This window comes from Calidris pugnax, unplaced genomic scaffold, assembly GCF_001431845.1.
Source record: "Calidris pugnax isolate Ruff unplaced genomic scaffold, ASM143184v1 scaffold18, whole genome shotgun sequence".
NCBI lineage: Eukaryota > Metazoa > Chordata > Aves > Charadriiformes > Scolopacidae > Calidris > Calidris pugnax.
In genome coordinates, this window is record NW_015090812.1 from 5,458,126 (window position 1) to 5,478,728 (window position 20,603).

The 20,603-nt window shown below is 37.3% G+C and overlaps 1 protein-coding gene across 1 annotated transcript in view; it reads left to right on the top strand.

Moving 5' to 3' along the window:
- FAF1 (Fas (TNFRSF6) associated factor 1) overlaps positions 1-20,603 on the top strand; it is a 170,113-nt gene that overhangs the window by 93,893 nt on the left and 55,617 nt on the right. The window contains exons 9-12 of the mRNA XM_014939409.1: positions 15,636-15,731; positions 17,166-17,292; positions 18,230-18,293; positions 19,185-19,266. Of these exons, the coding sequence (XP_014794895.1) occupies positions 15,636-15,731; positions 17,166-17,292; positions 18,230-18,293; positions 19,185-19,266 (369 nt within the window). The remainder of the gene's footprint in view (positions 1-15,635; positions 15,732-17,165; positions 17,293-18,229; positions 18,294-19,184; positions 19,267-20,603) is intronic.

The window sequence follows — 20,603 nt, forward strand, 5'->3', positions numbered from 1 at the left end:
TATAGGTTCTACCAGGAGAATTGAACCTCACTTTGGCCTAACCTGTTGTAATCAACCTTAGTTTTGTATGAAAGGCTGGTAGCAAATTTTGAGGTTACTGTTAATAAGTAATTCATTCATTCAGTAAGTTCAATTGTCATTGGAATTTTAAAGCATAAGAAACGGCAGCAGTACTATAGATATAATTACTTGTCGTCTTTTACTGTTTTCTTCTTTTGCAAGAGATTGACAGTCTGCTTGCTCTATTAAGACAATGTTTGATCCTGCTTTGAAACTCATAGACATGTTCATAAAACTCATTAAAAGGAGTAGCATTTAAAATTAGTAAACAAGGACTGACTGAGGCTGCTACTTCAATTTACTGCTTCAGTGTTGCTTCCAATTCCTGCCTTTATATTGACAGAACCTGCAAATCAAAACGTGATAGAAATGACCATAGGTATAGAGAGAAGTATCAGTAGGATAGATCAAGGTAGTCCAGGTCTCTGAAGTACACTGTGAGACAATGTACTGGTGGTAATTTTCACTGGAGAAAGTTGTTCCAGGACCACCAGTGACTTTCTTTCTCTGAAGCACCTGGCTATAGACAGTCACTGGCCATTACTAGCTATCTCTGAAGTAGTCTCGTCTCCTTCTGCAGGTATGGAGGCTGTTTACCCTCTTAACTCCTCCTCTGTGCTTGATGCTCAGCTGGGCTTTCCTCCAAACCAGATGTATATTTTGCCATGTAGTAATAGCACCTTGTGTACCTTAAGCTGGATCCCAGATTTCATAGGAGAGTGCTTTTGATCTCGTTTTCAGGGATCTCCTGAGCTAACTCCCACTAACAAGCTGTTTTGAAAATATGCTAAAAACATTGCCTTTGCTGATCAGATTGCACTCACCCAGAGTTTTGCCCACAACTGTATCCTGTTAAAAAGCGTTCGTTCTCTACACTTTTGGAACTCCATCTTTGAGATCCCTTTGTACCTTCATCAAACACTGTAATGTCACGGAAGGATCTCTGAATGGGGATGTGTTTAGTGGAGCCACCCTGCAGCCCATTTTTGCTTGATCAGAGTCCCTCGTTCAGGAGCACTCACAAAGGGCACGGTTTGGCAATAAGGTGGTAGGTGCTGAGGTTCTTGGAGTTACTCAGTGAGGGGAGAGAGAGATACTCTTTCAGAATCAGTTAACAGGAGTGGTTTTGTTTAAGTGCTCTAACTCACCTTGCAGAAACTAAAGTATTCATTTCAGTGCCAAGACGTTATAGAATGACTACATTTACTTCATGCCCTGCTGAGAGAAGCTAGCAAGATCTATTATCAAAGACTCCTTTTCTCGTCAGTCATTTAATAGTAGCAGCTTCTCTTTTATTCTCTGCTCTCAGAGAGCAGAATAGAAGTGATAATCTCCTTGGAATACAGCAGACACCTGTTTGATAAGTGGTAATTGCATTATTCCTGGAGGATTATCACAGTAGTGCTTATTTCTTTTGTAATGAAACTCCACTATATAAGCAGAGCAGAGCTTCACGAGAAGATATACAATCCATTGCGACAGATTGAAAGTGTTTGGGACTCTGTAAACAGAGTTTCACTCTAAGTAAGTGTATGCTAAGTGGGCTTGCTGTGTGATAGCAGAAGAAAGCTATGTAAAATTACAGCATCACTTGTTTTATATTGAGTGAGAATCATTGCTATTGCTAGAACTTCATTTGGGAGTTGTTCTAGTAGTGTGCAGAGCCTGATATAATAGTCTCAAACACTCTCTTTAAAAAAAGGTGGTATTTAAATAATGTTAAATTCATCCATATTTTTAAATAGCTTAGAATAGAGCTAATCTGGTCCTCTGTCGGGAATTTTCTGTTGAAGTCCAATAAATGGTTGATAAAACGTGCAATGAAGGAAATATTAATTGATAAATCTATTTTAGACAGTTAACTTCCTCTACCAAACAAGAGAAGAGCTTGAATCCAGTGCAATCCACTTGCTGGATTGAATTCCTTTTCTAAACATAGTTGCTGCCCAATGGTCAAAACATAGACTTGAGACAGATTTGTAGCTCTGCAGACTTTACTTATGACATTTAATAAAACACTTAAGCAACTCAAGCCTTCTCATTTCTGAGAGGAGGCCTGAGATTTAATGCTGAACTTTCATAGAAGTCAAAGAAAAGTCGCTACATGGCCTCAGCTGGATTTTCTGTAGAAACTGGCCCCCTTATTTTTGTTAAGTACCCAAGAAAATCCAGTCTCAAATGTTGAGAATATTTCACGTTTATGTAGTCCTTAGAGGTCTCTGAATAGAAAGACCCTTTATAAATCTTAATTTATTAATTGTGTTCTTTATCTTTTGTTACACTTGAAACTGTTCTACATCAACCGAGCACATTCAATACATAATTATACTGAGTGAAATTAATGCATTTTTAGCTGGACCTGTGCCAACTCAACAACTTACCATTAAAGAATATTATTGTTTAGTACTAATGCAATTTATTATTTCTAGTTTTGAACCGTTTTACTTAAATTGAGGGGGTTATGTACTCAGTGCTTTTAATTCTACTGATGTAAAGAGTTAAAGGCCTTTTCATATATTCCAGGAAAGGGAAATAGACAATAAGAAACAATCACCCTTTGCAGAAACTCGTGTTTTCAAAAGGCTAACATTGCAAAAACCCAATTTCTAGCAAAGTGATACCCAGGTAGCATAAAAAGCCCATCAGTGTTGGAACCATGTGTTGGAAGCAGCGCTGCTCAGCACAACTGCTTGAACTCTGCCAAGGAATTATATAGTTCTGGAAACATATCCAGGCACTCTTCTGTTTGCCATCCAAAGCATCGTACAATGCTGTGAAGTAAATGGCATCCCACCATAGACCAGAAACGTGCCAAGTATTTGGCTGATACTCTTTGTGAATGCAAAGCAGTTCCCAAGATGTATCTGTGAGTATCTGAAGGCAATATGTGAGCTGGATGAATCAAATTGGTCGATGGCTTATACTGTTGCTGATTATTTTGCTTACAATTGTTTCATACCTTATAAATCTGTTTAATGGTTTTATATCTCTTCTGAATGGCAAAAAATAGGGAATTTTTGGTCAGACTTAGAACAAACAGCATTATTATACCCTCTTCTGTGGCAATTACGTAGTTACTTAAAGAAAATACTGGAAACCCAACAGACACTGTGTTTGAATACAGAAGCCAGCAAATACACAGGACAATGTTAGTACCTTGATTACTTTTCAGCCCTTACACTGTGAAGAATTCTGAAGAAAGGAAATATAGGAAGACAGGTTAACCCTGTTTTAGTGGTTTTGCAGTTGTTATGAGTCTGAATCCACGTTAAGTGCACCTGAATTTTTCACAGTGGCTGTTAGAGTATCAAAAGTAATCACAAAATACCATAACCAGACTGCAGGGCATGTGATGGTCCACAGAGAACTGGTGGATGAGTGGATGCTGGAGATTTCCCACTTTTTCAGGTACTAGTGGGATTCTTGTCCTTTTTCTTACAGACCTTTTCTTTTGTTTACCTTGATCCTCCTCTCATTAGGCAACATGAAATGGATGGATGCTTTGACTCCTGGTATTTGTTTTCACCTAAAGGCAGTCTCTCTCTAGCTTGGGCAAGGTTGGGAATCCCAGCTTATCTATGAATAACACTCTTATTAGTTATAACAGCTCTTGTTTTGGTGAGGGAATATTTATTTTTGGTTCCTGAGGCATTTGGGAATGAATGTACAGTGAGTTATGACCTGTTCCTGGCTATGGATGTTTTATAGATCAATTCACACAGGTGTACTTATTAATAAATTCACTTAGCCAATTTACATGCATAAGTTTTAACCACTGAGTAATTAGCGAAAGCATTGCCGAGGAACTGGAAATTTGGGAAATGTGTCATTATTTGCATATCAGTATAAAGCAATTACTAAATTAAAGAGTGCACGTTGTGACAAACATGAAGCTCCTTTACTGTTGCTTTGTCAGTGCACATTAACATCAACTTGATGTGAAAGCCTGGCTTTCTCTGCATGAACTAAAAATCCTAAGGCAGAAGTACACAATGAATCACCCAGAGTTTGGAGGCTAGCACGCTGAATTGCCTTGGGGTTCAGACCAAGGAAAGAAAAAAAAACTGATGTAAAAGACCATTGAGAAAACGTATCAGTGGAAAGTAATTAACTCAAGATCCACAATTAGCCCCATGGTCTATACTTAACTGTGTTCCAGGTCTTTCAGCGTTTATTTAATTCTGTTACCCTGTGTTTCAAATAGCTGCAAATGGCTTGGCAGATTTTTCATCCTTTTTAATATTTACAGTTTTTGTCTAAGAAGAAGAATGAGCTCTGTAAGTGATCATGGGTATTTATTTCAGTCTCTCAAGCATACCTCCTCCTTTGTAGAATCTGTTGAACGAGGAAATATTATTTTTCCTTTTGTTTTCTTTAAATATATTTGCAGTTTGAAGCAACATTAAGGACTACAGTATCTGTCCTCCTGCTTTAATTCCTGGCTTGCCTAACTAGGCTTAATCAAATGAGAAGTAATCAAAACCGGGGATCGTTTTCTCTTTCATTCAGCTAGCAAAGGAGAGTGATAGATTCACAGTAATACGGCCGGTGATTAGCGGCAACCGTAGCAAAAATTGGCATGTGTGTTCAACGAGCATACCAGGGCTGGGTGTTCCCAGAGCACCGGGCACTACTTTTTCTCAAGCTCGTACAGAAACTCTGTTTCGTGTTTTGTGAAGCTGGCTTTATTGGGGTTGTCGCTGTGGCCCCAGCGTTTCCTCATCTGGTGTCTGTCTTGAAAGGCACAAGTAGCCTGTTTAGCTCTGCCGTGGACTCTTCTCCAGCCTCCCTCCTCCTCCTCCTCCTCTCACCCCGAGTGCTTTTTTTATCCAGGAGTGGATGCCGGAGCATCTTTGCGGTGCTGCTGCCTGCAGCACGTTGTGTAAAGATCTCCCAGGGTTGTGTCTTTATGCTGCAACAAAACAATAAGACACACACATTTAATATGCAGCCTCTTGGGGTAAACTACAGAAGAATTTTGGAGAATTAAGCAAAGCAGTCTCTTAATCCTAATCTAAAGAATTAATTTTAAAAAAAATACTAATTTTTAAACATTCAGGTTCTGCATTCTAACTCTATAGCATTCCTTTGTGATCTTAATCTTCATTATAGTTCAAAGATCTACCATGGGAACATCACTGAAATCCCTGGAATGAATTTCCTACAACCTGTGTTGACAGGTTTAAATTACGTACTCTGACACTGTTCTTGTGGCTGGATTAGAAACTTTTTTTCAAGTTAAACCTGCGATAAGTAATTGTCACAGCGCGCTGGCACAATGCTAATTTGAAGTGACGTGTCCAAACTGGCCTCAGTAACATGAAGAACCCCAACAGGTGTGAGGGGTGGATCTTCCCATGGGCCCTGCTGAACTTCTAACAGGGGAAAAATAGTAGAAAAAGTGAAATGAACCTTGAATAAAGCTGTCAGCAGTAATTATCTCAACAACACTTTGTGAGGAGCTAAAATAAGCATTGCTGATTTATAACCTGAACACACTCCACCCTCGAGATTTTTTTTCATCCAGTTAGTGTTTAAAATGAAACGTTGAATACCTGTCAAGATTTTTTTTTTTTTGTATTGAAGATACGTAATGAAAATGAAGTTATTTTCCAGAGGAAGTTAATTTCAAGGGCTGTCAATTTTTTTTAAACTCTTCTGTTCATTTTAATATTTGCACAATAGTTTAATAAAACAAACAAACCCGGAGCATACTTGACTGTTTTTCCCAGCTCATGCTATTTGATGTCAAAAGATGAAGTGGCTGATGTAGAATTACATCCACTTTCTATTGTTGTTCAAGAAGGGATAAGGCTTTATGTGGGTAGTAGATGAGCTTTAACTGGTTAATTTAATTTTAAAATTATGTAGTAAACTTGAATAGCAATGTCATCTTGACCAGTTCAGACTGAAGAGAGCCCTTCAGTTCTGTGTAGTAAGTGTCTTTGAGTCTCATAATTAATCTCAAAGTAAAAAAAAAAAGCCATTGTTTCTCTAAATTTATAAACAATGCATTTGATAGACTTTTTTTTTCATTGTAATATGTCTTCAATTTACAGTGGGATACTTGCTCATTTTTGGTGTGACAATGCTTGTTTTATGTATAAAGTTGTATTTCAGTATGGATAGAAGTAGTTTCACAGTCTGTTACTAATGAAAGAATACTTCCTATCTTTTAGAAAAGAGTGAAGCAAAGATAAACATTAATTCACAGAAAACCTTTAATCCCTTAACGTTTTAAACATTACTTTTAAACATGAACATGCATGAATTCTCAAATTATATATCCCTTTGACTTTGTGAGGTTAGACACTGAAAACAAGATAGAGTATTTAATGTATAATTGTACAGTGATAAGTGATGGGTTTAAAAGTGTTGAGCGCCTATTTATTCCCAAGGAATTTAGTGAGGGTTTGTCTGAGCACAACAGGCTGCCCACACATTGTTAATAATGCTTGGTTAAACACTGAGAACTAGAGCCATGGCAAGAACAACCTAATATGAAAGATCTCTCGTGCCACAGCATCATTTTTCTTGAAATGATGAGACTCCAAGTATGGTCAGTTGCTTGGGAGCCCACCACCTCCTTCCTGCATGGATTGGTTTCTCTGTATTTGTGTCTCCAACCAGGAAGGAGCATGGAGCTACCGAAAGTTCTCTGGAGAATCACAAAGAAACTGCCAAAGAGTTCCCACACTCTTATTTCCCCTGCTTCAGTATTTATAGTTGAGGGCTGTGCTGGATGCATTCAGAAACCTTTATTTTCTTCATCTGTTTGTATAATGAAAAACTTCCCACTCTTACAGTTCAAGTGTGGAAGCAAAACTTTCGGTGCCATCATTCACTTGGTCTACCTTTCCTCCCTCCCTTTTACACTTTGATTTTCCCATGTGCTGCATTAATTGCTATCTCCCTATCACCATAAAAAGATTCCTTCCTTTTTTTGTTCTGCTTACTTCTTTAATCTCAAAAAAAAAAAAAGTTACAAAAGAAAAATGGAAGTGCCAGTGAGCTGGGAGCAGCAGCCTCAGCTGTGGAGCAGCCTGGGCAGTCTTGCTCCAGTGGTAAGCAACAAGCAGGATAACTTATTTTCTAGGCATTTCAAACTGTTTTGTAGTTTGGTCCCGTGTCTTTTGGGGGAGTAACGTTAGACCGGACTGGTCTGCAGTTCTCTAGATCACCCTGAGAATTCTGACTCAGAATTAAGACCTGAGTTCTGTGGCATAAGTCTGTGCCTTCATCTAACCCTGCAGAAACAAGTATTTCTCTCTGATTTCCCATTCCACACAGTTAGTATGGTAATCTTTTGGAACAGGGAACTTAATTTGTCCAGTGAGGAGAGATGGGTGACATCTTGGTAGGCTGGGAGAAATTAATTTGTTTGAATTCTTCTGGGATCTGCCCATCAAGAAGAAGGGATTAGCAATGATGAGTATGCCTTGCAGACATCTAAACTGAAGTCTGTCTAGACTAAGAAGCGAGAGAATTTCTCACTTATCATTTTGTTACCTCCCCTGGCTGGAAGGATAGAGAATGGACTGAACCTGAAGATACGGAAAGGCTCACAGAATCACACTTTGCAGGAGCCATGCAATTCAGGCAAGATGTCAAAAATGGATTAATTATTTTGTCTTGTTTGTTACCTTACTACTCTTGGTGCAGTTGGGCTATGAAGGCATTTGATCCCTAATACACCTCCTATCCAAGCTCAGCCAGAAATACTGTATATGCATATAGAGTGTAAGAGAAAAACTAGGACAGAAATGTTCCTTCTCAAACTTCGTATATTTGTCTTCAAAAAAGGCCATTTTTCCCCCCTAGCTTCAAGAAAATGCATATATACAACATCTGTAGAGTCATTGACATTTATCATACTCAGGGAATTAGCATCGGTGATAATAAAAAGTCAGATAACAGAATAGTAAGTTTAATATGAAAACTGGAATGCTTGATAAAGCATTACCCCTCTGTCCTTACCCCTTCTCTTACCTGATGAGGGGGAAAAGGCATCATAGTCATTACTCCAACAAGAAAAAGAATCAAATTATATGGAAGTGAAATTTTCAGAGTGGAGACACCTGCCACTCACTGAGTATTTTGCTACGGGCAGCTCTGTCTTAGGCTATTTTGAACAATTGAGCATGGCGTGTTATGAAATGTACTTGGTCATGTTTGTTTCTTTATACATTAGCTATGTATCAGTGAGTAAACCAGTAAATGAAAAAGCTAAGCAGCTCACATTTTGAGCACAGTGAAAGGGCTGTCACATGGAGTATTTGAACCAGGATTAGCTTTCAGTCTGTAGGCAGCAGTGCATTCATTTCTGATTACGAATTTCTTGTGTGATATATCTGTATTAGAAATCTCCACGTGTGTATTGCTGCCTGCTATGCAGCCTCTAGAAAGAGCTCTTGTTCAGCTGATGACCTTCTGATTTATAAATACTATTTTGGGATAACATTTTTGTGTCTAACATGAAACCTCAGCTGGCTAATAACGAGAAGCTAGTTGCGGCCAAAGCCACAGCTGTCTGTTAACAGATTTCAGAGTTGGTGTGTACTGTGATAATAATTATTGGGGGTGGTTACAAGTTTGTAGTTGCAGTAGAGTTCCCCTCATTGAAACAGCTCCAGTTCAAAGGCTATTCAAGCTTAGCATGAACTTCTTAATTAGTTAGTAACTTTTTATTCACAATGACTTTACAACACTTCTAGCAGTACTCTTGAGAGTTGCTCGCATCCTGCTGCTGTTTCCAGGGCAAAAGAAAAGGGTTTGAGTTTAAAGATGCTTGTATACTCTCTATCGAAATTTGACTTCACAGGGTAAGTAATAATATTTTTTGGTATATTCTGGAGATAATCTTCTTTTACTTTTTAAGCAGCACCCTGGTTGTACGATGATAATAGCGAAGGCATAAAACATTCTCAAACCAATACTGAGATAGGAGAGAGCTACTGCAGTTACTGACTTGTGGAGATTGTTTATCCAGCCAGATCTCCCTATTAACGAATAGCAGATTTATCTTCAGCACAGGTACTCTCTAGGATGTTTTTTTTCCCCTTTCTTTCAACAAGGGGAGAGTAGGCGTTGCCAGTTTTTACCAGGATTAATATCAATACCCAGAACATGAAGTATAATTCTGGAAATGCTTGGATGTGGTACTCTAAAGACACTGCGTTACAGAGAGAGAGATGAGAAAGGTACTGCCCTGGGTGGAGCACCTGGTTGTTTTGGGCCAATTATGAGAGCTACAATACACAGAAATTAGAGATAGCAGCTTGAAAGATTTGGGATTAGGGAATCTGAGTGTTCCTTAACATTACAAAACCCAAAAGGCTAAATTGTGCTCTTTGTATACTAAATCCACCCACCCCCACATTGGAATAAACGTGAGATTTAATTCTACCTATTCACGTTATGGAGTCTGACAGGATGAATTAGAAAGCACGTACCTTCTTGGCAGTTACACATGGAGGGAGTGATATCTTTGGGAAGGTTTTTTTCTATGGCTTCTTCCATGCAGCTGTGCTAGTAAGTGCAGCTGGAAAGCTGGAACTATAATTTTACTTAATTATTTTTCAGGATGCTGGAACCAGGGGGCAGGTTATTAAGACTTTACTTCCTTTTGCCTAATATACTACAAGCTGACCTTGAGTAGGACTGGGAATTAGTCTGCTTTTACGGGAGATTTATGAAGGAGCGTCAAGTATCAGAAAACATGCTTTTTTTTCATACACCAGAATTTTGTTTGCTTACCTTATCTCTGAGTATTAAAGGCAGAAAACATGGATTATTTTACTTTACCTCAGGAGGAAATCACACTATGAAAATTTCCCCATTTAGTTTTCTGTAGATTATATACAGCCAAACATAATTCTGCATTAGAAGTACAGCTAATTAATTCAACTGATTCATAGCAGTCAAGCAATACAGAAATTGCATTTCTTTTTATGATCTTTTTACTTTATATTAAAAATCCTGCAGGTATGCCCACTGCAAGGTTTTTGCTCAGGTTGAGATTTGCCATTGTCAGATAATGTCTGTTGCTTCACTTGCTCTGCCATGAGCAGGTGAAATCTGGTATCATTGATAGACTCCTCTCTTTTGCATGTGTATCAAGTGTTCTGTGAATTTTTTCCTGATGCTTTGTAAGGTTTATAGTTTGACCTTTGAATTTCTGAGAGCAAATGATCAAGAATCTCTAGTTTATGTCCAAAAAATGATACTAGAAAATAAAATATTCTGCCATGGAAAAATACCACTCCAGTGATTGGAAAGGATTCTTCATTTGAGTAGCTCAAATAATTAGATAGTTACACTGTCACAGTGACTGAAATTGTTTCTCATTTTAAGTGGTCTTTTAAACAGTCAAAAGCTGTTTTTTAAAATTGACAACTATCAGTGATGCACTTGAAGGGCTACATTTAATAACTTGCCCTGGTTAACAGGAAGAGTAGTAAGTACCTGTACGTTTCGAGAGATGCATTAAAGCGCATTGAAGCAAACCAAACAAGCAGAACTCTCACACACTCCAAAAACTCAAAGCTCTCGTTACTCTTGTAGCAACTTCTTAACAAACAGCACAAAATAAATCAATATTCCTACTTGCCTTAAACATTATCATTTGTTTGTTTTCAATGTTTCATGTTAAAAGAGCTACATGCTTTTAGAGAAAGGGGATCCCTTGACAAGAAGCATCCTGTGAACAGCACAACCTCTCAAGTCGTGCCAGAGCAGGTCCATTACCTGTCTGGGGCTCTCATCTCCTGAGAGGTGACATGTTTTGCAGACTTCTCTCACCTACTGCACCTGTGAAACTCTGGAGTTCCTGGGGAAGTTTTCCTGCTGTTGGTGACTGCAGTAGGCAGTTTGATTTGCTCCAGAGCTAGCTGATATGGAAGCGGCTCTACTAAAGATCGTTGACTCTCTTGGCAGCAATTTGGCAGGTCATTCTCCATCTCATCCCTCTGGAAAGGCCATACTTTGCAATTATAAGCACTGAGAGGGTAATAACAGGCCTAATGGTTTAGTCTGTAAATGCTGTGCTTCAAGAGCCTGCCTGTCTTCCTACCATAATTTATTTTCTGAAGTTTGTTTTGACTCAAATACAAGCAGTTTAGTGACACGAAGATTTGTTCTCAGTGTTTTATTCAGATCACTGGGGAGACTTGTCTCTGTACTTATATGGAGTAAAGAGAGAGCATTTCCAAAATGACTGTGATAGTTGAGGATGAGGAAGAAGATCTAGCTCTTTACAGATTATTGGTATAAATTGGCCATTTTGGATGTCCAACTGTATTCTGTAAAGTATTAGGAAGCTCTTAGGGATTGCCTTCATGCTTTCTTCATTAGATACGGTTGCCATTAGAAGCTCTTTTGAAGTGCTGTTTATCTCCATCAGTGTGTGGCTGAATGTGAGGAAGAACAATTTGTCATAGCCAATTACTACTTTCCTGATGCAGTACACTGAGCTTATAACTTTTGTATTGGCGTTTCTTGGCAGAGAGAGTTCTGTAGCTGCAGTTCTCCAATTGTTGCTTCATGTCCATAATACTGCTTATCCTTCTGAGGTCTTTAGTGTCTTCATTAAGTATCTCTCGGCTTGTTCATGAGACTGAGTTTGCTCCTTCCTTTGTAATTTCAGAAGTCTGCAAGAGTGGGAATTAATTCTTGCTAACGAAGTCTTTCTAGAAGATTGCAGCCTTGTAAGATTATGGACTTCTCATTTTTCCCATATTCTGAGCGTGTGATGGCAGCAGTCTGGAATTGCATGCTGTTCCTGATTTCTTCTCCTGCTGCAGACAGATTTGAAAGAAACCAACCCCACCAACCTGTATAGATTGTTCTAAAGCATATTTCTAGAAGCTTCTGCATGAAAATGATACTTTCTAACAGGAAGAATAATCTATTGTTTAAAGCACCTGGTCTTGCTGTGGATTTGGCAAATATTTCTAGGTTGATCTGGAAAGTTCTTGGCAAAGAATCCTGCACATTCAGATCAGAAAAGATGTTGCTTAACTTTATCCCCCAATTATTACTGTTGGCAATTGAAATACAAATCATCTTACACTGAACGTTTACAAATAAATTCAGTGTCTTAGTGTTGGAAAGCACAAGTGAGCATTAGGCTCATTTCTTTTCTCTCTAGGTTGTAAAGTTTGGTAGCAGTCTTTCTTTTAGTAGTTAAAATATTATTTCAAGCATCCTCTGTGTGCTTTTAGTCCAGGTTGTACCATTACCTATTTGCATGTCAGTAGCAATCCATTTGTTTAAATACCTATGCTGTCTCCTAAAAGGATTCTCCTACTGCCACTCTCCCTGGAATGTTTTGAGCCTTCAGTTTTATTTTCCTTCTCCTTAAAAAAGCTATAGAAAATGGAAGACTTTTTAAACTTCCAACAAGCGTGAGCAGTCTATACGTAGTGATGGACAAAAGATCTGGCTTTTCAGTAATTGCCTTGAGTGGCTTTTTGCAAGTCATTTTGCCTATTTCTGATTCTGTTTCCTCCTCCTGTACCTTTCAGCTGTGAGACCTTCTGAGTAGGGACTTGCACATGTGTGGATATACTGCCTAGAAAACGTGGAATAACCTTATTTAGTTTTGCTTTAGTGTATTACTTATTCGATAATCTGTCTAGCTTGTGCCAAGAGTCCTGCCTATGTCTGGACTTTCAGTATCTCTTCTTGTGCACATGAAAGCCATCCAATTGAAGCTATCGTGATCAAATTATGGTGATTTTCATGCAGAAAAAGAAATAATTCTGAAAAGTTAGTGACTTTGGAGTGTTTGCCCAATCAGAAGGGTTCATGAATTGAGAATATGGATAATCAGGTGCTCAGGCTACAGACCAGTGTTTTCAGTTTTGGAGCTGATAAAAAGGTTATGTCCCTTACTGCGACACAGCGTTTCATGCATCTAATGTACAGCAACCCTGTTTGGGAGTTGGCAAATGCAGTATTTAGGAAAAACTCTCTGAGAGCAGCCTGATACCTTAAGCAGTTCTTGCCAATGAGACACTCAGCAAGTGCTCCCATCAGTGTTCAAAATATTTGTGAAAGTTGAGCTTTGCTGTCCCCAGCACTGGACTGAACGGCCTGGAAAGTAATCTTTTGCTTAGTATTGATGTTTTTATAATTTCCAACATAAGGATTAACTTTCTGGTGCAATAGTCTCTCTTGAGAGAGGACTCTTTCTTTATCTTAGAAAGAAGATAACTTAGTTCTGGAGAAATTCTCATGTTGCTAGCTTGTTTTGAAATGAAAGGCGGAGCTTCTATTTGTCCTAGCCTTTACTTTGCAAAAAACATTCTCAAAAAAGCCAAAGGGGAAGGCGATTTCTCACATGAATGTTCACAAAAAAACAACATTCCAGCAACTGTCTGGGGAGTAGGATGAAATGTGCTCTGATGTCGAACCCCTTCTGCTGTTAGCTCATTTTTGAGAGACGCTTTGACACTATAATATAGGGTTGCAAATTGGAATTGCAACACCCTGCTATTGGGCCAAGTGATGAAGCAGCACAATAACTGCTTGCTTGATCTTACCACTCTGTCTTTAATGTGTATGTAAAAGATATCGGGAGCCTTTCCAGGCATCTGTCAGGGTATTTGATGCTGTTACATAGGGGACTTCAGCCCGTGTGTGGTTGGCGTGCCTGTGTGTGTGTTTTACCAGTATTTTATATAGTGTGGTAAACACAGGGCAAAGTTTCAGGTTTTATAACAGTCGAGGTTTGTTTATTATTAAAAGCTTATAAAAATACTAATTAAACTGGTGGGTTACTACAGAGAATACAGTTCTTATGCTCGTCACAGGAGTTTCATGGGTAATTGGTCTTGACCTGTATGTCGTCTTTAATATTTCATTTGCTCCAGAGTATTATTGCTCACTTCCTTTAAGACGATAGCTGGGCTTTGTATGCAGCTAAACTTCTGTTTAACCTTGCTATGAGAATGTGACACTAGGCTAGTTCAGACAGGTTAACATTCATTTGGTTACCAGCCTGCTTAATCAGCCTGCTTCAACCTGCAGCAAATTAAATCTTTGTGAGTTCTAGCAGGCAAGTGATAAAGTCATTCTGAATTATGTATAAAAATAAATGGGGTATTTTCGGTGCTCATGGCAGTAAATGAAATTTAAAGCTTGTGATTTATTCTTCAGTTCTTGTTAAGGAAGATTGAAATTTATTTTACCCTAATGTTTTACAGTCTAATTAGGAGGATGCTGTATTTCTGAAATACATACTGGCAGTCTCACAATCTGCGCCCCACAAAATAATCATTTTTATAGGATCTAGAAAATCTTTTTCCGTCCTCTGTGTTTCTTCTGAAGGAACCGTTAGAAACAATATTTTGAACATATGGCGAGAACTATCTTTCTCCACATCACCAAGAATTGTACACCATCAAATATTTTGTCAGGTCCAGGGTCTGCAAGAACTTAATTTGTTGCCAAAAGGAATTGGCTGTCTTCTTTTAAGAGCTATTCACATTGTAAATTTACGCCACGTGTTACAAAGATACGGTGTAGGTGCTTCAGAAGATTTTGCTTCTGGTCATCAACCTCGCTTGACCAGGGTTGATGTGCTTTTCAGAAGAGGCAGAAGGATGGGTGTACACTTAATGCTGCATAAAGAAATGTGTGAAGGGTGCTTGAAATGGCAAGGATGGCACAGATGATTCTTCCTGATCAGAGAAGAGTGGACAATTCACAATGTACTGATCGTATTGATTAGTACATTTTTAAATACAATGTAGGATCAGATCTTCAAATTTTATTGTTGTGTGTTTGCAGGCAGGTAGCAATTTGTTCTTTCAAATGCTGCTGGCTTTTTTCCTCTCTCATTAATTTTGAAAAGTTGAAGTTTAGGCATATTGCAACAGGCAAAAGGGTTGTTCCTGTTGACACTGGTAAATGACCATCTATCCTGTCTCAGCTGACTGCAGTTTCGCCAGCATGGCTGGGTTTATGGGTGTCCCTGTCCATATGAGAGACATGGCGTGTGCCTTTGACATTCGTAATGACTAAGATGGAGATTAAATGTATTTTTAAGTATCCATTGTGATTGTGTCTTTTGTGACAACTGTTGATAAACTGTTATATCAAGATAACGAATGTGTTTGCTTTTTTCAAGATGACTTAACTATTTTTACTCAGTATCTGCACCTCTTGGCTTTTCCTTTAACATTTTTGTATTGATCAGGAAGGAAAAAATTACATTTACTTCATAAAGGCATACCACTGTTAAAGTTAGCACGTACAAATAATGGTTTAAAATTCAGTACTGATTCCAGAGAAAATAACAATTCAAGACAGTTTTGAGTTTCCAATTCCATTTAGTTTGTTTTGATACTCTGTGTATACATACCTGTACAACTCAGTTGTTATTTCTTTGAATACTTTTATGTAAGCAATCATTTTAGTTTTCCAGGCTTCTTTCTTTATGTTTGTATAATTAATTTGTTCTTCTGCAGTGTAGTTTTCAGCTTGAATCTCAAAGCACCCTTAAAAAAACACACCGAACAACCCTCAATTGAGACTGTGGCTTTAATGAACGATCATTGCTTTGTTTGTAGATGACTCTAGCTGTTTCGGGACTGACTTTTCCTTGCCATCGACTTACAGTTGGAAGAAGAACTTCACCCGTACAAACAAGGGAACAGTCAGAGGAGGTAAGAACATCATCTTTGTTTTACCAGTATACTCGAGGAAGAAGCAGAGAAAGCTCATTTTGCCATAGTCACCGTCCCTTCTTTTGTCAAATACATCAGTAGAATTGCATCTTTAAAGAATAACTTGATAGTTTCTGTAATGTGTAATTGTGACAAAATAAGGAACTGGGTAAATGAGTCATTGAAGAAGAAGAGGAAAGACAAAGTAAGCAAGCCACAGGTTACTGAGCATTGAAAAATACTCCAAATTAAACACAAGGCTGAATCATATATTTTTAGTCTTTGCAGAAAAAGATGTTTGCAGACTGTATAAAGTCATGTTTTGTTGCTTCTAACTAACAATGGTTTGGGTTAAAATTTCCTACGCCTTTGGCCTGCCACAAAATTAATTTCATATAAGCAGTTTCCCCTTTTCCACACGCTTTTCTTAACATTTTCTTTAGAGAACTGCAGCACTAAGGTTTATCTTGTTGCACAAAATGGATGTGTTTGAATCTGCTCAGCTCATTTGAGTTGGCCAGACACAGCTGTGACGTACAGTCAGGATGAAAGGCTGGTATGCTGTTGGGCAGTTGAGAGTTAGAGGATGGTCAGACAATGCTGTTCCACCTATACCCAAACCACTGAGCAGCTTAAATAGATTATTATTGTTTTCTCCTGGGATCTGCCAGCATAACTTTGTATACTTCCTTCTTTACTTCATTCTTTCAAAATGATCCGATTATATTCACCTTGTAGAATTTTCTTTTTTCCTAGTTCATTCAGTAAATGTTCTTTATTTGAAGTTCTTTTTTTTGTAGCTGTTGTAGAGAGAGATGCAGCATGTTTGGGGCTCTTTGCTCCTCTCATGGTCACTTGCATGCTAGACCTGAAACCTCGCATAATACGCTTTGTTGCACCTTCAGGGATTCACATAGGTTTTCTGTAGTGTACCATCACCATAACTTCTAGGTTAAGTGGAGCCAGAATAGTCAATCATGAAAAGAATTCAATTTAAAGGCAAGTTAACATTGAAAAGTTAAAACCAAGGTTTTTCTGAAGCTGCTTTATGTTTCAGAGGACATGAAGTCCAAAAGGTCTGCTGGTGGGAGTTGGAGGCCCAGATGGGACCTTAGCTGCTTGCACAAAAATGTTGATTTTTGTCCTTTGTGTCCTGTGTGCCAAATAAGTCAGCTTGAGGTTCAACATGCAGTAGTCTGGAGTGCCAAGTTAGGACTATGGGGACTAAATTTGTAGGTCAGAAATTGCAAATGATAGATAGTCCTTTCCGAGGACTGTTCCCCCACCATGCAAGTGATGCTAAAGTAGATTGTGTATTGAGTGTTTTTACAGAAGCTTGTAAGTATTTTTCACTCTGTAGGTATTAGGTATTTCACTAAGGATGCTGTCTGTAACAGAGGCTTATGGTCCTTTTTGGGTTTTGTTTTTAAATAGCAATGCACTGATGTCCACATGGTTAGTGACAGTGATGGAGATGACTTTGAAGATGCTACGGAGTTTGGAGTTGATGATGGAGAAATGTTTGGAGTAGCATCATCTGCCTTGAGGAAATCGCCAATGAGTAAGAGTTGACAGTTAATTTACAATTAACTGCTTTGTAGAGCAGTAGTGAAGGCAGAGGTACGATGGCTGTGCATAATCAGAAACAGAAAAGTATCTTTTGATAGGAATGGTAGTTTGAATGTCATGTCTGATGGATGTATGAAATGAAAATACTGCACACTTAATTGGCAATGATGAAAATGTCTCCCTATGGAGGAAGTTTTTTAACCTTACAGTTAGCTTACAGTTGCAGAATAACAATTAAACTCAGAGAAATTATGGTCGCTAACAAAATTTTCCTGTAGATAACTGGATTTCCACTTCCCTGTTCTGAAAATTTTACAGATTTTTATCTTCAGCATCTTATGGTGATTAATATTAATAGTCATTTACATTAAACAAGTTTCTCAAGCAATGATTTGTCCTTGAATTACGAAAATGATTGAGCAGGAGCAATCAGTTACCTCCTATATGCAATTCTATATACTCTTCATTTTAGGATTGCACTAGTGTTTTTACCTTGGAAGGTTTTTGACAGCAAATATATGTAATAATAGGGAAAATGATTTAATAGTATGTATAGAAAGTTAAAAAAAATAAAGAAAAAGAAGAAAAAAGTAATGAGCAATATAGTGGGTCAAACCTTTCAAGACCGTCCTTTCATTTTAGTGTATTAAAGTAAGTCCAGAGTGTTAACTGAACAAGTGATATATCACATTACACTGGACCTGAGGATTTTGCTGTTTGGAAAGCCTGAATATATTCATGAGGGTGCCTGGAAATTTCACATCTTTCCAAAGGTTCATAGTTGATAGTCTTTCGTGAAATTTATACAGTCTCTTGGTAACCACTTCAGTAAACTGTCAACATAAAAAATCCATGAAGCAAACGAGCTCATGTATTAAAATCTGTTTCCATAAGGTTGCATTTAATTTATATTTTTCATTTTTTTTAAGTGCCAGAAAATGCTGAAAATGAAGGAGATGCCTTACTACAATTTACAGCTGAGTTTTCTTCAAGGTAAGCCTAGCCTATTTAACCATGCAATTCTTGCTACAAACTAAGTAAAAATTAGTATGTAATGAAAATAAAAATAAACCAAATGTACATATTTTCTTGCGGGTTCGTAGCATGTTTAGGCATTTTATTCTGATTTATTTATTCATTAGAACTGTTTGTGAAATAAAATTATTTCTCAGTCCAAGTTAGAGTGACAGATTCTTGCCTTATTTAATTTGCCACTAATTAATATCATTACTTAATTATGTAAGGGTCCAGAAGGATGATAAAGACTGATTACGTATAGTAATTTTAATTTGATATACAGGAACAGAAGACCTGAGCTGATTAAAATTGAAAAATACATTCAGAGTTGCAATAAGAGTTTTCACAATAATCAAGTGGTTGGATAAATCTTTTTAAGAAGATTTTAAAAAATAGAGAAATGCTTTTTTAAACTTTATACCACCAAATCATACATTGTTAAACAGTTGTATAGTTCATCAAATAGCTAGAAGCTGCAAACCAATATACTGCAAAGTAATGCAAACTTTATGACTTCTGTTTTCACTTCTCAGTGTTGAAATGCTTATTTATGTATATGAGATGCATTAATGCCTAATACAAGAATAGCCTTCAATTAACCTTTAAGAATATAATAAAGAGAGGAAATAAGTTATGATTGAAAAACTTAAGTTGCCTATGTATATAAGCAGAAAGTTTTTATGACAAAATCTGTAAGGTAGCAGTTAGTTACTTAGAGCTTTTGAATTTTGGGGGACAGATGGCGTGTAGTACTACATCTTTCTAAAGATTTAACCAATACATTATATTTGCTGAATATGTGAACATGTAGAATATTGAAATTACTTATTGTAATTTTTTATTAATTGGAAATTTTATCTCAAATAGATATGGTGACTGCCATCCTGTTTATTTTATTGGATCATTAGAGGCTGCTTTTCAAGAAGCCTTCTATGGGAAAGCTAGAGATGTAAGTCTTTATTAAAATTATTTAATATGGGGGGAAATGGAAATCACTGTAAATGTTTCATCTTTAAAAGATTGGAGTCACCGCATTTTGGAGTCTTCATTTTATTTGTGAAGAGTTATATTCATTTAGTTGACTGACTAAAATACTTTGGTTGTTGTTGTTGAAATTACAGTGAATAACTAATGCTTTCTAATCATTCAGGCTGTATTTTTATTGGAGTTCTTTAGTCATCAGAGCTACTCTTTTTCTTTTTTTTTTTCCTTTTTTTGCTCCCCCTCCCTTTTCTTCCTGAAATAATGGTGTCCTAGCACCAGATAACCCTGGCTGCAAGGCTTGTGGTTGACAAGTTCAACATTGCATGTTGGTAACTCCTTTGAAGGATTGCTAATGAAATTGTAAATTTAAATTGAAAGGTCTCTGAAATACAGTGCACTTTTTTTTTTTCCCTTTGTACAGCCTGTATCTGCCAAGTAAATTCCAGTACTAGGATTTGGTTATTTAGTTTTTCTGTACATCCAACCAGACATCTCAAGTTTCTGTTATTCCGTGCACAGTTTTAAAATCAGTATTTTAATAAAATTAGAATGGGGATAGTTTATTTAAGTTTTGGTGACTTGAATTCACTAAGGAGAAACCCAAACCCCTGCATAATTAAGCGTAGATAAAGCTGAAACACAAACAAGAAAAACGTGCTGTTTAAATTTGCTTTTTTGTTGTCGCGATAGATATTTAATTTTAAAATGAGGAATGTTTTGGCTTCCTGTAGTTATTCGTATTGGAAGGAACTGCTATGTTATGTTAGGGTCTGCTCTAGTAAATGCAGTGTTATGAATCTACGGTGTTTACCTCCAGTTAACACATACTTAACATGTTGTGTGCACCTTCTAAGTTCAGTGAATATTTTCATGTCTTTGGTGTAGTACTACATCTTTCTAAAGATTTAACCAATACATTATATTTGCTGAATATGTGAACATGTAGAATATTGAAATTACTTATTGTAATTTTTTATTAATTGGAAATTTTATCTCAAATAGATATGGTGACTGCCATCCTGTTTATTTTATTGGATCATTAGAGGCTGCTTTTCAAGAAGCCTTCTATGGGAAAGCTAGAGATGTAAGTCTTTATTAAAATTATTTAATATGGGGGGAAATGGAAATCACTGTAAATGTTTCATCTTTAAAAGATTGGAGTCACCGCATTTTGGAGTCTTCATTTTATTTGTGAAGAGTTATATTCATTTAGTTGACTGACTAAAATACTTTGGTTGTTGTTGTTGAAATTACAGTGAATAACTAATGCTTTCTAATCATTCAGGCTGTATTTTTATTGGA